Here is a 20,995-nt window from a genome sequence, read left to right on the forward strand (position 1 = left end):
CCTCCCCCCTCCTCTTCCTCCCCCCCCTCTCCCTCCCCCCTCTCCCTCCCCCCTCTCCCTCCCCCCTCTTCCTCCCCCCTCCTCCTCTTCCACCCCCCTCCTCCTCCTCTTCCACCCCCCTCCTCCTCCTCTTCCACCCCCTCCTCCTCCTCTTCCTCACCCCTCCTCCCCGTCCTCTTCCTCCCCCTCCTCCTCTTCCTCCCCCCTCTTCCGTTCCTCCCCTCTTCTTCCTCCCACTCCTCCTCCTCCTTCCTGCCCCTCCTCCTCTCCATCCCCCCACCCCCTCTTCCTCCCCCATCCTCCATTCCTCTCTTCCTCCCCCTCCTCCATTCCTCTCTTCCTCCCCCTCCTCCCCTTTCTCCCCACTTCTCCCCTTCCTCTTTCTCCCCTTCCTCTTTCTCCCCTTCCTCTTGCTCCTCCTCTTCCTCCCCGTCCTCTTCCTTTTCTTGTTCTCTTCCTCCCATCCTCTTTCCCCTCCTCGTCCTCTTCCTCCCCCTCCTCCTATTCCTCCTCCTCTTCCTCTCCTCCTCCACTTCCTCTCCTCCTCTTCCTCTCCTCCTCTTCCTCCCCTCTTCCGTTCCTCCCCTCCTCTTCCTCCCCCTCCTACATTCCTCTCCTCCTCTTCCTCCCCTCCTCTTTCTCTCCCCCCTCCCCCTCCTCCTCCTCTTCCTCCCCCTCCTCTTCCTCTTCCTCCCCCTCCTCTCCCTCTTCCTCCCCCTCCTCTCCATCGCCCCTCCCCTTCCTCCCCCTCTTCTTCCCCCCTCCCCCTCTTCCTCCCCCCCTCCTCTTCCTCTTCCTCCCCCCCTCCTCCTCCCCCTCCCCCTCTCCCTCCCCCCTCCCCCTCTTCCTCCCCCCGCCTCTTCCTCCCCCCGCCTCTTCCTCCCCCCGCCTCTTCCTCCCCCCGCCTCTTCCTCTCCCCTCTTCCTCCCCCCTCCTCCATTACTCTCCTCCTCTTCCTCCGCCTCTTCCTCCCTCCTCCCCCCTCTTCCTCCCCCTCCTCCTCCTCCTCCCCCCCCTTCCGTTCCTCCCCTCTTCCATTCCTCCCCGTCCCCTTCCATCCCTTCCTCCCTCCTCCTCTTCCTTTTCTTGTCCTCTTCCTCCCTCTCTTCTCTTCCTCTCCCCTCCCCTTCCATCCTTTCCTCTCCCTCGTTCTCTTCCTTTTCTTGTGCTCTTCCTCCCCCTTCTCCTTTTCCTCTTCCTCTCCCTCATCTTGGCCTTCCTTGTTGCATTTCCCCCACTGACTCACTTGAAGTCAGCTACCACCAGTGAGCATTGATTGGACGTGGGACTTGGCTGAAGCTCAGTTCCATGTCACACACTGCGTCTCTTTTTACTGCCACTTCCATTGCATTGTCCACCATACTGGCACCCCCCAAAAGAATGGGAAGATGTCATTGAGTTTATGTGATCGACTTGTCCATAAAATATAGCATCTCACAGAAATAAACTGCTATTACCCTAAATATGCAGTATATAGTGTCACAATCATTGATTGAAAATTTCAAAACTGAAATTGATAGGTTTTTGTTGGGTAAGGGGATTAAGGGTACCGGAACCAAGGTGGGTAAATGGAATTGAGATACAGATCAACCATGGTCTCATTGAATGGCGGAAGAGGTTTGAGGGGCTGAATAGCCTCCTCCTGTTCCAATGTTCCTAAATTAAGTGTCAGCACAAAATTGATTGTTAATTTGTGAAAGCACCTGTAAGCGTTTCACATTACCTATTTTTAAAAATACGCCAAGGATCCTGAGGGGAATGGGGGAGGACATAGCGGAGGCTCCAACAATTTTATTGCAGAGTGGATGTGGACTGGAGACTGGCCAAAGTATACCCATTCTGAGAGAGAGAGAGAGAGAGAGAGAGAGAGAGCTAACCTAGATAATTCCAGACCAGTTTGTGGCAGGGAAAATTCTGTAATTGTTAATTAAAAATGAAATCACTAAATATGGTCAACGGGACAAATACAGTGGATGTGGTGCGGTACCAAGGGAGTGCTGCACTGTCGGAGGTGCTGTCTTTCAGATGAGATGTTAAACCGAGGCTTCGTCTGCTCTCTCAGGTGGATGTAAAAGATCCCATGGCACTATTTCAAAGACGATCAGGGGGAGTTCTCCCCAGTGTCCTGGGCAATATTTATTCCTCAACCAACATCGCAAAAACAGATTATCTGGTCATTACCACATTGCTCTTTGTGGGATGTTGCTGTGTGTAAATTGGCTGCCACGTTTCCAACATTACAACAGTGACTACACTTCAAAAAGTACTTCATTGGCTATAAAGCGCTTTGGGAAGCCCTGAGGTTGTGAAAGGCGCTATAGAAATGCAAGTCTTTCTTTTGGTTTTATTTAAGAGAGCCCACAGGAGAAGATTAAATGGTAATACTGATGCCTGGTATTCCAAGGAAGAAGGGTCGCACCTGGCGGGACGGGGGTGGGGTTCAGGTTGGCATTGGGCCTGGGCATCTGATGATGATGGAGCCTCATTTTGAAATATAAAAAGGCTGCTAGCTCGTCCCCAGGAGTTGGGTGGGGGGCACCCCAGGTGGACCACCCCCGGGCTCAAAGGTTCATTGTTTGGAACTGTGCCCTCTGATCCTGTGAACTTCAGCAGTGTGGGTCTGTCTGTCCATGTATTTTTCTGGCCTTTGTCCTAAAGCGTTATCATTTGGGTACGGTAGCATAGTGGTTATGTTACTGGACTCACAATCTAGAGGCCTGCACTCATGATCCAGAGACATGAGTTTGAATCCCATTACAGGCAGCTGGGGAATTTAAATTCAGTTAATTAAATAAACATGGAATAAAAAAGCTAGTCTCAGTCTGTTCACTGTATATCAGTTGTATTTAATTATATGCAGGTGGAGGCCATTAATTGGGGTTTCCTTGAGCACATATCAAGAGACACTTACTGAAACTGTGGTGTGGTTCAGTTCGGAGGTGTATGCCTGTAATGTTTCACTCTGTAAATAAATATTAGACTGAGTAACGATTGGCTCCATTACCAACCTTCACCAATTGGCTTTCTGGAATAGGACACAGTCATGGTGACCATCTGGTTCACTAAAGTCCTTCAGGGAAGGAAATCTGCCATCCTTACCCAGTCTGGCCTACATGTAACTCCAGACTCACAGCAATATGGTTGACTCTGAAATGGCCTAGCAAGCCACTCAACTGTCAAGAAGGCAGCTCACCACCACCTTCTCAAGGGCAATTAGGGATGGGCAATAAATGCTGACCTTGCCAGCGACGCCCACATCCCGTAAATGAATGAAATGTTGGAGTCAGTGTAAACCGAGACGGACAGTGAGCTTTATATCTTTTCATGTTTGTTTTATGTATAACCATCTACAGCACAGGGACAGCAGAGGGCGGACCTGCAACACCAGTCCAGCCATCGATGGCCACTGACCCACAATGGACAACCCCACCTAGAACAGAAGCAAGCCTTCATCCACCTGTCACTCCTGTGTCAGAAAGGAGTGGCTCACCTGTCGGCTGTCATAGAAACGAGAGCCCAAGAAGGCCAGTAGATCAACAGCTGAGCAGCCAGCAGGCGAATGGCGTCGAGACTTGTGCAGTGCCTGGTAACCCGGTGAGTGCACAGACACTGACCATTGACACTCAGTTAAATCTGAACCAAAGCAAAAGGATAGATGATTCCAATGGGCCTTCCACAGCGTGCAGCCCAGCTTTCAAAGGTTATCCAGTGGGGACCTTCTCAGATCCCAATACACCTGGGAATTCAACCTTCATCAGATATCCACCGAACAGTGCCTTAAACGTCCCTTGTTTCATTAACATGCAACATCAATTACTGCCACCGGATATGGCTGCTCCACAGTCCTGCCAAGGAAGTCCAGATTCACAAGCACCTCCGACTCCTGCCTTCCCCATTTCTACGCCTTACTATACTCCGTTCTCTCCTTCTGAAGTGTTCACCTACCAGTCAGGAAGCTCACCATGTCTCCAGCAACCCCCATTACCAGAGAAACGCCGCATGTCTGCCAGCCACGGATTGGCCAACGGAAGATCTTTCTCTCCCACGCTAAGAGGTGTTCACGCTTCCGGGGAAAGTCCCACGCATCACGTGACCTTTTCACCCACCACTTTGGACTTCGCTGTCCATTCATTAGCAGGTAAGCAGTCACATTCTGTGCCAGCAGTGTTGAGCAATATTTTGCTCTGGTATTCCCTTTGTTCCCAGAAAGAGGTACTCATCCTATTGGTGAGAGTGCCAATAGGTCAGGGGCCATGAACTTTGACTGGTGCCAGTTGGGAATCAGCTGACTGGGGATGGAATTGTGATTGGGTGCGCTAATCATCTTAATTCACTGACCCTCATGTACCACACGTCCCCATTCCATGCAGAAACAGATGAAATATCTCAAAATTCTGGTGACTGGCATAGTGATTCAGCTCAGAGTGGAGTAAACGTGCAGATGTGCTTACCTGCCAACCCTTATGAAATAAATGTACATTATTACAGGCTAATGTCGCCCTTCCGCACGTTTAAACTTCTTGAGATGAATAGATGACCTCATGCAGATAGCTTTTGTTGTGTTGCCTTGGATCAGCCTTCCTCAACTTCTACAACGTGAATGAGCACGCTGGACTGGAAAAATCCCTGTTTGCAACCTTGTTCAACCTGAGCTGGATTTCTGAGCCCCGTATCGTTTCCATCACAAAGACCACTTACTGGTGTTGTGATCATCCACCCATTTATAGAACCCTCCCCCAACATTCCCCCGATATTCATTCCATTAAATCAGTCGGATGAGAATCAGCTGGTTTCCATAGAATGCATAGCCGCTTTGCCAGATCTTTGTCCCCCCCCCCCCCCCTCAGTATACTGGACAATCAGTGGTGGGACCACTAAGGGTCCCAGGCCAGACCCCCTGATGACGGGCAGGCATTTGTAAAAGTTTCTTCGATACGGGGCAGGGATCTGTAGGGGCAGCTGAAGTTTTCTTCCAGGAGGAAGAACAAGTATCAAGTTCTCCCCCTCACCACCCCCAGCAGGCCCGGGTGTCCTCCTGTCGGACTTTCCAGCCAGTTTGGCAAGCCAGATGCGACATAGCCCGCCAAAACATGCAAATCATGGGATTTCCCCACCTCCCCCACCTTTGACCCTGCGACCTTTAGCTGCAGTGGCAGAGGACATGGGAGTGGGGGGGGAGGGGGGGAGTGCACCTTGGCACAAATGCCAAGTTATGCCCTCTTGTGGATTTTCAAGACATTTCTTCAGTTGTCACCTTTTCCTCCTTTCTGGTGGGCTGAAGACGATCCCTCTAAGCATGAGCAAAATCAAATGCAAGCAACTTTATTTGAACACATTGATCATTTGCTGTCCTTGTTCTTTGCAGATGGGCATCCGGAAAACCAGATTAGTGCCAAGTTTGTACAGGACACGTCAAAGTTTTGGTATAAACCAAACATCTCCAGAGACCAAGGTGAACCTCGCTGTCTGAAAGAAGACCATTGTTTATGGTGTACAGTTGACACTGATTCAAAACCACATATTCCCACACACTCTTGTCATACAGAATTGCTGGCCCAGGGCTATCCCTTCAGATTCACCTATTCAAGAGATAGTCAGGGCTCTTGGAATTGGAGCATCAGAGATGTGTGGTTGAGTGCTGAATGACCACATCGAAAACTCTAGTCTCTGCTATTGTTAGTAGAGGCTTTAACTCATTTCAAATCTCTGCAGAGCAGGATTAACAGGCATCTTTGCAGTTTGGAAGGCACAATGCTCATTTTAATATTGTCACCAATGTTAAATGTGAGGTAGATTTCCCTGTATCTGGAGATGGTGAAGGGAAATCGGGGAGGGGCGTCACCTGCCAGTAAGGACCCCTCCCCTCCCCACCCCACCCCAACTGATTTTCTAACCACTTAAAAATTACCAGCACATCGTTCTTCACGCCCGATTTCCCTCGATACACTGTGCTCCACAGAATGTACTCAAGGATAATTCCCCACAATGATGGGACTGAGGCGATACACTGAGGCAGGCAGCTTTGCTGTCATCAGACTCTTCCTTCTAGTTCTGAAGCGGTCGTGTAATTGGGGTAAAAGTTTAGGCCTCATTTTGCCTGTTTTATGGGGCACAGTAAGGGCCAATTTCAGTGTCCCAAAAGATGCCTGAAAGATGGTCCAAACCTGCATTTGGTGTGCCCATTTTTCAGGTGTCCCTCGCAGATCGTCTGAAACGGGTGTTAGGCCCCTTACATTAGTAAATGAGAGGCATCTACCCCAGAAAACCCTCTTTTCTTAAAAGAAAAATTATCGAAAAATATTGCTGTGGAGCCGGAAGGAGCTGGAGTTCTCCCTTAACTCCTGGGATCCTTGTACTAGCAATTGGTCCCTCCACCCCTCCCCTTTGCTTACCTCAGGGCCACTGCTGGCGAGGCAAGCAGCCTAACATTTCCCTATTTATAGTGGGCGGGCTGCCTTTGGAAAGGAGACCAAATCATGTACATTAGGCCCGAGGCTCAATCTCGGGCCTTCTGGTTCAGGCTGCTTCTTCTGCGTTTTGGGATTTTAAAAAATTGCCTGTTTGCAGATAGTGGCTTAACCAGCTTGGCAACTTTAAATAGTTCCTTCATTAGACTGTAAACAGACTTCAGCAGTAACTTCCTGTTGTTGTGACACTGGGGTCCTTGTTTCAAAAATAGCCTGGTGGGAACAGGCTATTCAGTGTGTCTCCACATGAGAAGGGAACAAGTCATTCTGCATGCATACGGTGCCATAGACAACAACAGAAAGTCATGGCGTTCCTTAACATTTTATAACCAGAGGAAACAGGGAGGTTTCAAAACTTGTTCAACAGAGTGAAACCTGCACTCCAAGAGTTAAGTTGCGAGGAGAAATTACACAAACTAGGGTTGTATTCCCTGGAATTGAGAAGGTCCCTGGGTGATTTGATTGAAGTTTTCAGGACATTAAGGGGAACAGAATGTGGAGAGACAAACAATTTCCTCTGTGCGGGGAGTCTCAGACTGGGGGCATCGTGTTAAAAATTAGAGCCAGACCTTTCAGGAGCAACATGAGGAAACACTTTTACACACAAAGGGTGGTAAAAGTTTGGCACTCTCTTCCGCAAATGGCAATTGATGCTGGATCAATTGTTAATTTTAAATCTGGGATTGATAGATTTTTGTTAACCAAAGGTATTAAGGGATATAGGGCAAAGGCGGGGATATGGAGTTAGATCACAGATCAGCTGTGGTGGAACAGGCTCGAGGGGCTGAATGGCCTCGTCCTGTTCCTATGTTCCTAACAGTCTTCCCTTGAGAGAGTGGGTTGCAGGGAGAGCTTTGTGACTGTTAATTCACTTTTCTGGTCTGATCAGATTACTCTCTGTAGTCCGACCACTGCCGATGCTGTATAGAATTCTTTTAAAAAAAATCCAGAAAGCTAACTTTTCATCATGCAATCTCTCCCATTCGTAGCGATCGCCTTCCTGAAAGACCGAGAGCCTGGCTCCTTTCTGATTCGAGACAGCAATTCATTCCAGGGGGCATATGGCCTTGCCCTCAAGGTGGTGACGCCTCCAGCTAACTTCAGCTCACATAGCAGCAAAGGTACATTCAGATGTTGGGCTGGTGAGGTTTTGCGTGTATTTAGACTGCAGCTACTGTCTTGGTCTGAAGCCAGGAGCTGCGGAATTGGTTCCAATGCCTCAATTTCACTGCCTGGCTCCAGTTTGAATTCCCTAAGCCCAGTGTGCACGAACAAGTGTAGAATTCTCATCCCAGTGCAGCAAGAGCCTTGAGGGCGTGCGGGGAGCAGCCTACCTCTCTCAGCACCTTTTAAATAAACTCCGCTTGAGTTTAAAAGCTGCCCGAGGGATTCCCCTCCCTCCCAAACACCGGTTTAACACCTCGCTGCGGTTATCCCTCAATGCCAACTGGTGTGAGGCTGTCCCTACCGGGAGAACCCCCTCGCCTCCTTAATGAGATTGGGCCCCAATTTTGTAACTATTCCGCAGAACAAACGTTGCGTACAAACACACTGTTTCATTGTTTTAATGAAGAAAACGTCAGGGGCTGCTGGAACGGGTGCCACCCTTTTAATTGGCAGTGCTGGCATCAGAACTATGAGGCCCACGATGGCGGAAGCAGAGACGATGAATAATTTCAAAAGGAAATTGGATGGTTACGCTAGGGAACTAAACTTGCAGGGCTTTGGGGAATGGGACTGACTGGATTTCTCTCAGGACAAGAGAAGGGGGAAGAGTCACCTTGCTGGCCTGGGGCTGCTTGTCTTAGGTTGGAATTAAAATCTATCACGGGGCAGAGTAGAGAGATCGTTACTCTGCCCAGTCCCGCTCCGAACTACCTCCGCTCCGGGTTTTGCGTGGTTAGTAACTGGAATACAAATGTGGGGGGGCGGGGTTCATTTTGAACCTCGGGGTTTCTGGAGAAGGATGAGCTCAGACGGGCTGAATGGCCTCCTTTGGCTGCTTGGATCTTTGTGCCCACAATGATGACCTGACTCTCTCAATTGTTGTGGCAGGGGATCCCAACGAACTGCTGGTCAGGCATTTCCTCATCGAAACAGGATCGAAAGGTGTGAAGATCAAAGGCTGCCAGAATGAGCCTCACTTTGGTAGGTTTAGCCTCTTTCCAAGCTGCAGATGACGCCGGGATATAAACCCACCAGGTTAATACTCAGAGTGCTGAATCCATTCATTGTTCATCGAGCCAATACCCAAGAGCAAACAAAATAAGCAGCACTGTCTGTCCAGTCCCATCACTGTGCCATTAATGTAACTAATGTGTTTATTTTCAAATAACAATAGCTCACTGGATAAAAGACCACATGGTGGAACAAAGTCATAGAGCAGTCAGGGATCCAACCCTCCAAGATCTCAGCGCTCCTCCAATTCCAGCTTCTTGAGCATCCTCCAATTTCCATCACTCCACCATTGGTGGCCGTGCCTTCAGCTGCCTGGGTCCCAAGCTCTAGAATTCCTTCCCTAAACCTCTCCGCCTCGCTTTCCTCCTTTAAGACGCTTCTTAAAATCTACCTCTTTGACCAAGCTTTTGGTCACTGACCCTAATATCTCCTTACATGGCTCACTGTCAAATTTTGTTTGATGACGCTCGTTGTGAAGCGCCTTCGGAGGTTTTACTCCATTAAAGGCGCTATATAAATGCAAGTTGTTGTTGATCACTCCCCAGCGCCCGCTGCTGGGAATTGTGCACAAGTGGATGGCGGGCGGGCGGGGGCCCCATCAGGGTGTTGTTCGTCCTCAGCTGATCATCCTACCACCACGTCATGTCTAGGCTGACGCACAATGACTGGCCCCTTGTGTGTGGAGGGCAGCTTGTTCCTGCGCAGCCGATAGCCTGCCAGAAATGGATTTCAGCGGGGAAAGAAAGACACAAAAGACCCTCAATTCAATGACCTTAGCATGACTCTTAGTCCGGCCAATCAATGAAGCTAAACCCAGGTGTCCAAACACGCCAATCACCATTAGCCAATTGCAATAGCTCCTTGCATCCATTTGTGCCCATCTTCTCCAACCAAATATTTTTGCACATGATTCTATCAACCATTCTCCATTTGATCACAAATAATCACTTAAAAAAGCTAAATTATCTGTGGTTATTGAAAAGAAGCTGTCCCACAATGGGCCAAGGCGGTTGTATTACTTATAAGTGCTTTATACTTGAAAGCACAGTCTGTCTGCTTTCACCCGGCATGGACTCAATGGGCTGAATGGCCTCCTTCTGTGCCGTAACGACTCAATCACTGATTTTATGCACGGTATATCCCACTCTTGTCTCTGAGGCAGGAGGTTAGAGGTGCCAGCCCCACTCTGGGACTGGAGCACACAATCTCGGCCAAGATGTCAGTACACCTCTGCATTGTTGGCTCTTTGAATGGGAGGTTAAAACTGGGGCGAATGTTAACGATCCCACAGAACCCATTCAAAGGGGAGGCAAATCTTCTCCCAGTGTCCCAGCCAAATATTCCTCCCTCAGTCAACGTCAGCAGAGTCACAAAAAACGACCATGCAAACTCATGATTGTTCACAAGCCGAAGCTGGAACAAAATGACCGTCACTTTACCTGACATAAGCAGTCGCTACATTTGAAAAGTAATTTGTTATGTATTATATAGTATTAGAAAACACAGTACAGGACAGTAATGGGTCATTCGGCCCCTCTGCACCGTGCTGGCGTTTGTGCTTCACACGAGCCTCCTCCCACCTCCCTCTCCACCTGCCCCCCATCACCATATCATTCTATTCCTTTCTCCCTCATGTGTTTATCCAGCTTCCCCTTAAATGTATCTATACAGTTCACCTCAACCCACTCCCTGTGGTAGTGAGTCCCACATTCTCACCACTCTCTAGGGAAAGAAGTTTCTCCTGAATTCCCCATTGGATTTATTAGTGACCGTCTTATATTGATGGCCCCAAGTTCTGGTCTTTGGGATGTTTTGATGATGTACTAAGGTGCTATATAAATTGCAAGGTTTTTGTTTGAAAAGTGAGCCATCAAATACTTTCGAAGAATGATTGCTGCTGTTGAAAACTAACCGGCCTTTGTGTTTGTGTGTGACACAGGAAGCCTATCAGCCCTGGTGTACCAGCACTCCATCACACCCATCTCCCTGCCCTACAAGCTGAAGATTCCAGATAAAGGTACCAAATCTCCCAACCCAATATATTACCCAAGACGCTGTGGCCTTCCAGTAAAGCAAGGGGAATGGGAGGTTGGGGAAGTTAAATGCTTAGAGAGTATTTGTGCAGCAACAGCCACGGGTGCTTCAGAGTCACAGGTTAGTGGTCACATGGTGCGGGAGTGAGGGAGGGACTAGCAATCAGACATTCATCACCAGGAGGGCAGTGAGCTGCATTGCAGTGCCTCCTGGCCGGTACCGCCAGGAACTGAATTCAAATCCAGGGTGAGAGGCAAATCTCCCTCAGTCTGCCGGCTGCCAGGGGGGCCCCACTTGAAATGAGTTTGGCCTGTCGCGTTCCAAGTGGGCACAGCTCGTACAGCTCAAACGTATAAGATTCTGAGAGGGCTTGACAGGGTAGATGCCGAGAGGTCGTTTTCCCCTGGCTGGGGAATCTAGAACACGGGCACAGTTTCAGGATAAGGGGTCGATCATTGAGGACTGAGATGAGGAGAAATCTCTTTCTCCAGAGAGCTGTGAATCATTGGAATTCTCTAATGCAGAGAGCTGTGGGTGCTCTATCATTGAGTATATTCAAGACAGAGAGCGATAGATTTTTGAGTATTCAGGGAATCAAGGGATATGGGAATCAGACGGGAAAGTGGAGTTGAGGGAGAAGATCAGCCATGATCTTATTGAATGGCGAAGTAGGCTTGAGGGGCCGAATGGCCTCCTCTAGCTCCTATTTCTTATGTTATGCTCCCAGGGCTAATCTTTGCTAGCCTTGATGAGCATAGAGAAAAAGATTTTTTTTTTTTAAAAACCAGGACTGGTTTTCTATGTCTCAGGTTTGTCAGGATTAGGTCCCGATTCCTATATAATCATGGACTGGGAATGGTATATTGGAATATTTAATGTCTCTGGTTAGGATTGTGTTTTGGTTTCTAATGTGTTTATCTGGCCTCGGACTGTGAACTCTTGTAATGCTTTTATTTTTAATAGAGTCATAGAGTTATACAGCACAGAAACAGGCCCTTCGGCCCATCATGTCTGTGCAGGCCATCAAGCACCTAACTATTCTCGTCCCATTTTCCAGCACTTGGCCCGTAGCTTTGTATGCTATGGCATTTCAAGTGCATAACTAAATACTTCTGAGGGTTCCTGCCTCTACCACCCCTTCAGGCAGTGTGTTCCAGATTCCAACCACCCTCTGGGTGAAAAATTTTTCTTCAAATCCCCTCTAAACCTCCTGCCCCTTACCTTAAATCTGTGCCCCCTGGTTATTGACCTCTCTGCTAAGGGAAAAAAGTTTCTTCCTATCTACCCTATCAATGCCCCTCATAATTTTGTATACCTCAATCAGGTCCCCCCTCAGCCTTCTCTGCTCTAAGGAAAACAACCCGAGCCTTTTCAGTCTCTCTTCATAACTGAAATGCTCCAGCCCAGGCAACATCCTGGTGAATCCCCTCTGCACCCTCTCCAGTGCAATCACATCTTTCCTATAGTGTGGTGACCAGAACTGTACACAGTACTCCAGCTGTGGCCTAACTAACGTTTTATACAGCTCAATGAAGTAATTGTACTGCAAACCTTTACCAGCAGAGCTGAATTATAAATAATTTGTGATCACTTATTCCTTAAAATTTGTCTTGCAAGCAATATTTAACGTGTTTAACCTCTAACTCCTGAGGATTTGCCTGCAGTTGGCACAGCGACTGAGCTTGTGTGTTGATTGGTGGTGCACTTCCTCCCTCTGCTGGATGGAACTCGCCATGGTTTGGGACCTGGGTATGATTTTACTGACTTTCACTGGGATACTGTTCCAGCCCTGACCTGGGGGCATCTACTTTAGTTGGAGCAAATAATCCACTTTATTGGTATAATTGTTAATCCCCTGTTTCCTCGGAGTCCACTCACACAAACACGTCATCCTCAGCAATAAACAAAAATAAACTCAATTCAATAGCTTTCAACCTTTCACAACTGACCGTGTTAAAAATATCTCAGCTTCTCGCACCCTTCCTAACTGAGGATAACTGATACTAGGAAGTCTGGAAAAACTGCGCTCCATCCTTTATATTGTTCAAATTCAATGTGTTTGCTTTTAAAGCAGTTTTACTGTATTATAAATTTACATTTCAACATGGCAAATTTGCAACAGGAAGCCCTCCCCTCCCCATCCCCTCTTACCTTATCCCCTCCCCTCTTTACCTTCCCCATCTCCTTCCTTCCCCCTTCCTATCTCCATTCCCATCCCTCTTACCTCTCCCTCTCCCCTTCCCCTCCCACTTCCCTCCTCTCTTTCCCCTCCCCCTTACCTCCTACCCTTCCCAACTTACCTCCTACCGTCCCCTCTCCTTCCCCTCCCCTTATCCACCTCTCCTCCCCTCATCCCACTCCCCCTCACCCTTCCGTCTTACCTTCTACCCTCCCCTTCTTTCCCCCTTCCCTCCCCTTATACCCCTCCCCTCGCCCCACCTCCCCTGGCTCTGAATCAAATCAGCTGTAAGAGAATGAGATGGTGTTAAATTCCAACCCTGAAACATCGATTACAATGAAGCTGCTGCTCTTGAAAACGTCACTTGACTTCCATCAGATCTGATAGCAATGCATTCGCAGCACATTGTGTTCTCTGATCAGCAGCAGTGCTGAATACCAGTGAAATATACAGTAACATATTCCCAGCAGCTTGGAGCATTGGTACAGCAGCTGTCTGGAGAGGGTCCTGAGAGGAAGTCAGACAATTCAGATGAAGCATTTATTCCAATGAAGGGGGAGTGAATTTCCTTGTTTTTGTGAGATGTCGGCAGACACGGATGGTTCCCATCGGAGTTCCCTTTCTTCTGTTTCATGAATCCCACTAACCTCTGAGCACATGTTGTCTAAACTCACCGCACACTCAGTGAGGCTCCTGACGCCCCTTCCCTGGACCATCCTTGTACACAGAGAGCCAAACGTAGGGAACGCGAACATTCCCAGTTCATCTCCTGGGAAGGGTCACGTCAGTTTCTTTGGATTGTCTCAGCCATAGTGCTGCGCTAACACGTTCATGGCTGCCTGGCACCGCCTGTGCAGCCATTCTGCAGCTGTGAGGCTAAATGGCAGCGAGTCATGCGACTGTAGGAGGCATCGCAGCAGAGGCTGCTCCTGCCCGCTGCATGCCAGTTAATATCGGGACTGCCAATCAAGCCAGGTCTGAATGGCACAGCTTGTCTCTGGTTACTGGAGCCTTACCACCTAATTTATCAAGTGTCTAATAGCCGTGACACAATTCAATTTAAAATGTCGCTACTTGCCTGCTGCTGCTATAGCGAGTGGAATTTTACAAACTATCAGGGCTGCTGATGCAGGACATAATTGATGGTAATCTGCTGTGCCTTTCTCTTCCAGATCCCATGGATGAAACACAGGATAGCGTTGTCCCCGGCAACACCAGTACTGCTACGGAGCTGCTTAAACAGGGAGCAGGTGAGGGCTCCAGCCTCGATGTCACTGGGTTGCACCAGTTCACTGCCGTGCTGTTAGGCTGCCTCAAGAATGGGAATATTAATGGGCCCGATTTTATCTCCCTCAAAACCCCTTCACTTAGACAGAGTTCAAATTGGGCCCAATTGTAGTTACACTGGGCCCTAAAAGTGCCTTGGATTGGAATCCTTTGAAACTGGGATGGTAGCTTTCGCACGAATGCCAAAAAAAGAGGGGGGAGATGAGGAGAATGTTTTTTTTGTTAACGCAGCGAGTTGTTGTGATCTGGAATGTGCTGCCTGAAAAGGTGATGGAAGCTGATTCAATAGTAACTTTCAAAAGGGAATTGGGTTTATTGAGAAGGAGAGATTAGCAGTGCTATGGGAAAAGAGCAGGGGAGTGGGATTAATTGGATAGGTCTTTCAAAGAGCCAGTACAGGCACAATGGGCCGAATGGCCGCCTTCTGTGCTGTAAGATTCTGTGTTAATGGATAAGGATTCTCTTATATTTCTTAGATGGAATTACTTAGATTCCATTAACAGATAGATGATTGAATCATAGCGATTGTATTAACTTATTAAACAGCCATTAATGCCTGGTAAAAGGATTGCTAGAACAGGCCTGCCTGTTACTGTTACTCTTATGAATGCTCCACTATGTTTCATACTTAACTCTGAGCTGAGCTATTAAACTGTGCAGTATGATCTAATCTTTCTTCCTGGTTTTCAGCTTGCAATGTGCTGTATATCAACTCAGTCGAGACAGAATCCCTGACTGGCCCACAAGCAGTCGCCAAAGCAACCATGCAGACTTTCGCTATGAAGCCTCGGCCTACTGCCACCGTGGTACACTTCAAGGTTTCAGTCCAGGGTATCACCTTAACTGACAGCCAACGAAAGTAAGCCCAAATCAGTATTACTGCAACAACAACAACAAACTATGTTCATATAGCGCCTTTAATGTAACAAAATGAGGGGCAGAATTGATGGTGAGTTTAAGGCACTAGTGTAACGTTCAGCTTTGGTTGGCAGCAGTTGTAGACTTTATCTCAATCCTTGCCCTGAAGATTAAACTGAGGGTCCGTCTGCCCTCTCAGGTGAACGTAAAGGATCCCATGACCACTATTTTGACGAAGAGCTGGGGAGCTCCCCCCCCAACCCACGATGACCTGGCCAATATTTATCCCTCAACCAACACCTAAATCAGATGATCTAGCCATTGTCACGTTGCTGTTGGTGGGATCTTGCTGTGCACAAATTGGCTGCCACGTTTCCTACATTACAAGAGTGGCTACGCTTGAAAAAGTCCTTCATTGGCTGTAAAGCACTTTGAGATGTACTGAGGTTGTGAAAGGCGATATATAAATACGAGAATAAAAGCAAAATACTGCGGATGCTGGAAATCTGAAATAAAAACAAGAAATGCTGGAAATACTCAGCAGGTCTGGCAGCATCTGTGGAGAGAGAAACAGAGTTAACGTTTCAGGTCAGTTCTGATGAAGGGTCACTGACCTGAAACGTTAACCCTGCTTCTCTCTCCACAGATACTGCCAGACCTGCTGATAATGTCCAGCACTACTTGTATATATTATATATAAATACAAGTCTTTCTTTAAAGACCAGGACTAGAAATCCAATAATTTATCCAGCTTCACTTTACTGCTATTCTTGCTGGTGAATTCTCGAGGAGAGAAAATAGTTCAGATATTAAGGACAACAGATGGGGTGGATAGAGAGAAACTCTTTCTGCTGGTTGGGCAGTCTCGGACTAGGGGGCATAGTCTAAAAATTAGAGCCAGACCTTTCAGGAGTGAAATCAGGAAACACTTCTACACAAAGGGTGGTCGAAGTTTGGAACTCTCTTCCGCAAATGACAGTTCACGCTAGATCAATTGTTCATTTTAAATCTGACATTTTTGTTAACCAAAGGTAATAAGGGGTATGGGGCAAAGGTGGGGTTTATGAAGTTAATTCTCAGATCAGCCATGATTTTATTGAATGGTGGAACAGGCTTGAAGGGCTAGATGGCCTCTTCCTCTCCCAGTGTTCCTACCATCGGACACTGCCTCCATATGTGGCTTGATAGAGGCACAGAACCAGATCTTTTGAGATTCACAAAACTAGTGAGATTTTGGGGATATTTGCTGAGCTGACAAAAATCTGGCAATTTCCAAGGTGAAATTGGTTGAAAAATTGATCATGAATAACTTCTGAATGGGGGACTGTACCTGCTGAAAAAGCTATTAGAAACAGAGAGTGACAAACCTTAAACACAAGCCATTGCTGCAGTTGGTGGGGCCAGTTTTGTTGGCCTTGTCAATTCCTTCTATTTGTCTAAAAACGGGACTTCACAGAACAGTTTTCAATTCAGTTAACCACAACGTTCGTTCCATTTCTAAACATGTTCTTTTTTTTCTTGCACTCAACAGGATTTTTTTTAGACGCCATTACCCAGTCAACACAGTCACATTCTGTAATCTGGACCCACAGGATCGAAGGTAAGTTCACCCTCGATTCAGGCAAGTGAGCTGTTATCACTTAGATTCCAGTATTGTTACTGCCTCAGAGACTTACAGTAAATCAGGCTACACGTGGCTAAAATTCACAGGGTCTGTCCTCTGATATTGTCGCACCATTATCAATCATACATTTCTTTTAAACTTTGTGCTCGAGGGGGCATTAGTGCTGGAGAATGACACCCAGTGTCCCATCAAGCACTCCCAGGTCATATATAACCCAGCCAGGTGAAGAATAAAGTCCTGTGTACTCCGCCTCGATCTCAGAAGAGTGCCCACTATTGGAGCAGTGTGACATTTTTAACCAATTCCCACACCAGCCATTCTTTGGCCTCTTTGAACGAGGTTGCTAATTTGTGCCAAATTAGGAGCAGCTCTGTGCTGTAGGCCCCATGCTTACTAGCAACTGAACTGCGAGAGCCCAACCTCATTTCACATTGGACCAGAGGAGATATCATCCCATCAGTCGAAGGCATTTCATTCTTGTCAAGGCTGACGTTAAGGCCTGCTAGACAACTTTTCATGGGAATGAGCAGTCCATTAATGAGACCAGTTTAAAAAAACAATGATCCTATACCAAGAGAGTTTCTTTGGTCAGTTTAGCTCCTAAAACCTGAGTTTGTGAAACCCTACTAGTTATCACACAGTCCTGCATAAGGATTAATGTGATGGGCAAAATTCAGGAATGAACACAATGTGCTCATACTACAGTCTCTATCACTAGGCAGCCAGTAACCCACTTTATATTAGCAGCTTGACCTCTGCGCAGGGGTCTGTAGTATCAGCATGATGTATTTGACCCTGAATTTTGCCATCAGAAGATAACTATTTTTCTGCTCGATATTGGATTTTCTAATATCTTGCCACTTTTTCTTTTAAAACATTTCTGCAGTAATGCTGACAATCTTTTTTGAAATGTAAAATTAGAAAAAGTAAGCTTTCAGAAGCTTTCCATCTTTATAAGTCCTTCAGCACCGTTTTCCCTCACAATCTCCCACAGTGAGTCTTGTCTTGTCTTTTTCAGGTGGACTAATGCAGATGGTACAACATCGAAGTAAGTGATTTGGAAAGCAAGCTGAGAAACTCCGAGTCTGGTGGTTAGGTGGGGTGGTGCATTGTGGTTTGATAGCTGTGAGTCCCTGTGTGTCACGCTCCTGATCTGGGCTGTGTATTCAGTAGTGGGAGGAGGGTTTTGGGGGTTGTGGGGGGGAAGGGTGTGAATACAACCCAGAAACTGGGCAATTCCCCCCCCCCCCCACCCAACGGTAACGGAACAGAGGGTCAATTACCCCGAACCATTTTCCTGCCCGCCAACCAGCCAGCGATGGTGCATCAGTGCTGGAGGCACAAATATTCAGCTGGAATCTGTTCAAACTGTGGGCTTCTTGACGTGTGAAATTATTTTTGATGCTGACGAGTTTTGAAAGCATGAAACAGTGCCACTCTGCCGCGGAGCGAAGTGCAAAGAAAGTCCGGTCAGTATTGTGCCCTTGATGACTTCTGTGGATGAGATCTCCAGCCCTGCATTCCTGCACAGGATGTAGATTGTGAAACTTATTCCTTCAAAGCAATGAAAAAGCTGCTGTCTCTGGCCTGCAGCCCACAATGAAGTCCCCTGGATCATTTTGACAATTGAATTCATTGTGGTGTGTGGTGGGATCTCTTTGTGTCTGTAACTTTCTCCCGATCCCAGCACAGGTGAACTACCTGCTGCTGAGCAGTAAGTGGACCCTAACATGTAAGACTTCACAAATACTGTGTTGGTTCTCGGCTCACCTCTCAGCTCCCTTCCTTTGCTGAAGGTGCTGACACTGAGGGGAGGGTCCACAGTCTCTCAACACCTCACCCTCACGGCCAATCTTCCTGTGTGAGCCCAGAAACTTCATCTGACTGTGGGGGAGACAAGATGGCCGAGTCCTGTCCTGGCCGCTATGCATGCTCACACCGAGCAAGGCTTGCTGGTTCCTGGATAACTGTTCCCAGTCCACCGCATTAACTTTAAGTGCATGTGGAAACAGAGCTTTATCCTGCACCTCTGGCAAAGTTAGGGCAGTGTCCGGGAGCAGCTGCAAGGACATTTCCAGCCACCTCCTCCAGTGCATCCACACATTGGTGTCCACAGAGGCCACATGTCAATGAAGATGATTTAACAGTAAATGTCCCCATTCAGAGTTACAATTCAGGTAAACATAATCTTCAATGAAATGGCGTGTAACTATTGACCATGATATCTTTTCCTTTCTCTCTCTCTCTCTCTCTCTCTCTCTCTTCCAGAATGTTTGGTTTTGTGGCAAAGAAGCAGGGGAGCACGTCTGACAACGTCTGCCATCTTTTTGCTGAACTTGACCCGGAACAGCCCGCGTCAGCCATTGTGAACTTCATCACCAAGGTCATGCTAGGGCCCCAGAAGAGATGAGGCCACAATTCCTTGGATTCAAGGAGGAGCCAAGGGAGTCAGATGGTAAAGCAAGAAGGATCTCTACTTCTATGTCACCAACGCTATCAAAAGTTAAAGGAACGAGCTTCTTAAGAATCATCAGATTTTTAAAACAAAAAAAAACCTCTTTCTCTGTTTAAGATCAGCCGGACCTTGCTATAGCTTCTATCTAAATATTCCGGTTACACGAGACTCCTTTTAATATCAATTCGGTTCTGATGGCTCCAGGTTCATGAAGAGACAGCAGTAAGGAGGGCTTCACTGCATCGTAACCTAGCTTTCCTCGGAGACCATCAAGCGTTTAGGAATAAATACAATCCCTACAAGATAAGTTGGCCGCTTTGTACGTTGATTGTACCATGCTTTGGTGGGGATTTTCATTCTACCGCCCCTGTTCTTGCTGACTGATGCAGCATGTGAACAATACAAAGTGTATGTGGAAAATGGAGGTGGGAAATGACGATGGCCAGTTTAGAACACAGTTTGGTCCTTGCAATGTAACTTCAGCATCAGTCCCACATTATAAGTTTTGACACTGGTCTCACAGTGAGATCATCCAACAAAAAATGACAGGAAGTGAGGATAAAACTGATGATAACTCAGTCGGATGTACTTGATGCAACAATCAAATGTAACAGATGGGGAATTCCTGACTGAGAACTGTAGCACAGCTCAACTCCCGAAATTCATTTCACTGAGTTACAGAATGACTTGGCTGTCCGGCCAACACTGTAACAGGTCAATCTGGATAAAAGCCGATTCCTCTACTTTATCAACACACATAGATAAGAATTTCTGCAAACTAGGGGTGCGATTAACCAAGTTACAGCTCCCTCCCAGGGCTCAGTGTGATACTAAAGTCGCAGATTCGGAAGGTCCCAGGGTTCAATCCTCAGTCTGCAATGAGGGATCAGTCACTCTGGTTCCTTGGGTTAGGAAGGGGGAAAAGTGGCCAAAGTCTCCATGCTTGATTTAGTGTCCTGTGGATATGTTTTGGGGGGAGGAGGGGATATGGGTGAGGATAGCAGCAGGTTCAGCTGCAATACTACCCCACAGCTGAATAGCCTGTGGACACTTGCTGTCTGGGCACATGCATGAAGAATGGACACTTAGTCAGGCAGAGCTGTAGTACCTCATCTATGTGGAACGGTATTCCAGCATGGAGTCACTACCATCCAGAGAGGTGGGGGTGAGGGAGAAAATCAGAAGGGGAGATTGGAGGAGTTGGGGGAGGGGGGAAATGATCCAATGTATAAGTCTTCGTACCATAACCAATTCTTCAGCAATTTAATGCCAGAAAACCCAAAATCAATCTTACACAAAAGTGACTGGACTTATCTCTGAATTGACTATATTTGCCAGCACAGGTACAATGGGCTGAATGGCCTCTTTCTGTGCTGTATCATTCTATGATTTACTGCCATGAGAACTGGCTAACCTGTTGCCTGGGTCAGGACCTTGTGCTTGATAAAGGAATTCTCTACAATAGCAAGTGTCCTGGGCCAATGGAAGTCCAGAACTGAATCAGAATTACATTTATTTGAAGTTGTTTGTGCACTAGTTGCCTTATGTGGGTCAATAGTCAGAGCAAACATAAAAGTGGCAGCCAGCACCTTATCTGTAGGTGTTAGTTAATGAAGCCGTTGCTCACCCTATAACAGGACCCAGTTTTATTTCCCAAGGACCTTGTGATGATAAAGTCGCAACTTGACCTATTTTGAATTTGAAGGTTTTCGATTTGGCTGTCAGGATCTCTCTTAAAATGCAAACACCCAAACCTGGTTTATGAAGCAAAAATCCACGTGGAGGCCTTTATTTGGAAATGTCGCAAGGCCTTCCAGCTTCATCTCATAGCGAGGGTGACACTCTAGTTTCTGAACACACCCTCTTTTGTTAGTATACATACACTTATCTCTTATAATTACTTCACTGGTCTA

At 47.3% G+C, this 20,995-nt stretch overlaps 1 protein-coding gene across 10 annotated transcripts in view; it reads left to right on the top strand.

Moving 5' to 3' along the window:
- The window catches only part of LOC137358700 (tensin-2-like), a 236,442-nt gene extending 215,851 nt beyond the window's left edge, over nucleotides 1–20,591 (top strand). For all 10 annotated transcript variants that reach the window (XM_068024925.1, XM_068024922.1, XM_068024923.1 and 7 more), the window contains 10 exons: nucleotides 3,354–4,138; nucleotides 5,366–5,452; nucleotides 7,457–7,588; nucleotides 8,523–8,615; nucleotides 10,585–10,662; nucleotides 14,031–14,108; nucleotides 14,836–15,004; nucleotides 16,535–16,603; nucleotides 17,646–17,675; nucleotides 18,896–20,591. In XM_068024925.1, coding sequence (XP_067881026.1) covers nucleotides 3,354–4,138; nucleotides 5,366–5,452; nucleotides 7,457–7,588; nucleotides 8,523–8,615; nucleotides 10,585–10,662; nucleotides 14,031–14,108; nucleotides 14,836–15,004; nucleotides 16,535–16,603; nucleotides 17,646–17,675; nucleotides 18,896–19,037 — 1,663 coding nt within the window. In that variant the 3' untranslated portion in view covers nucleotides 19,038–20,591. The remainder of the gene's footprint in view (nucleotides 1–3,353; nucleotides 4,139–5,365; nucleotides 5,453–7,456; nucleotides 7,589–8,522; nucleotides 8,616–10,584; nucleotides 10,663–14,030; nucleotides 14,109–14,835; nucleotides 15,005–16,534; nucleotides 16,604–17,645; nucleotides 17,676–18,895) is intronic.
- Nucleotides 20,592–20,995: the final 404 nt, after the last annotated feature.

Source organism: Heterodontus francisci, chromosome X (genome assembly GCF_036365525.1).
Source record: "Heterodontus francisci isolate sHetFra1 chromosome X, sHetFra1.hap1, whole genome shotgun sequence".
NCBI lineage: Eukaryota > Metazoa > Chordata > Chondrichthyes > Heterodontiformes > Heterodontidae > Heterodontus > Heterodontus francisci.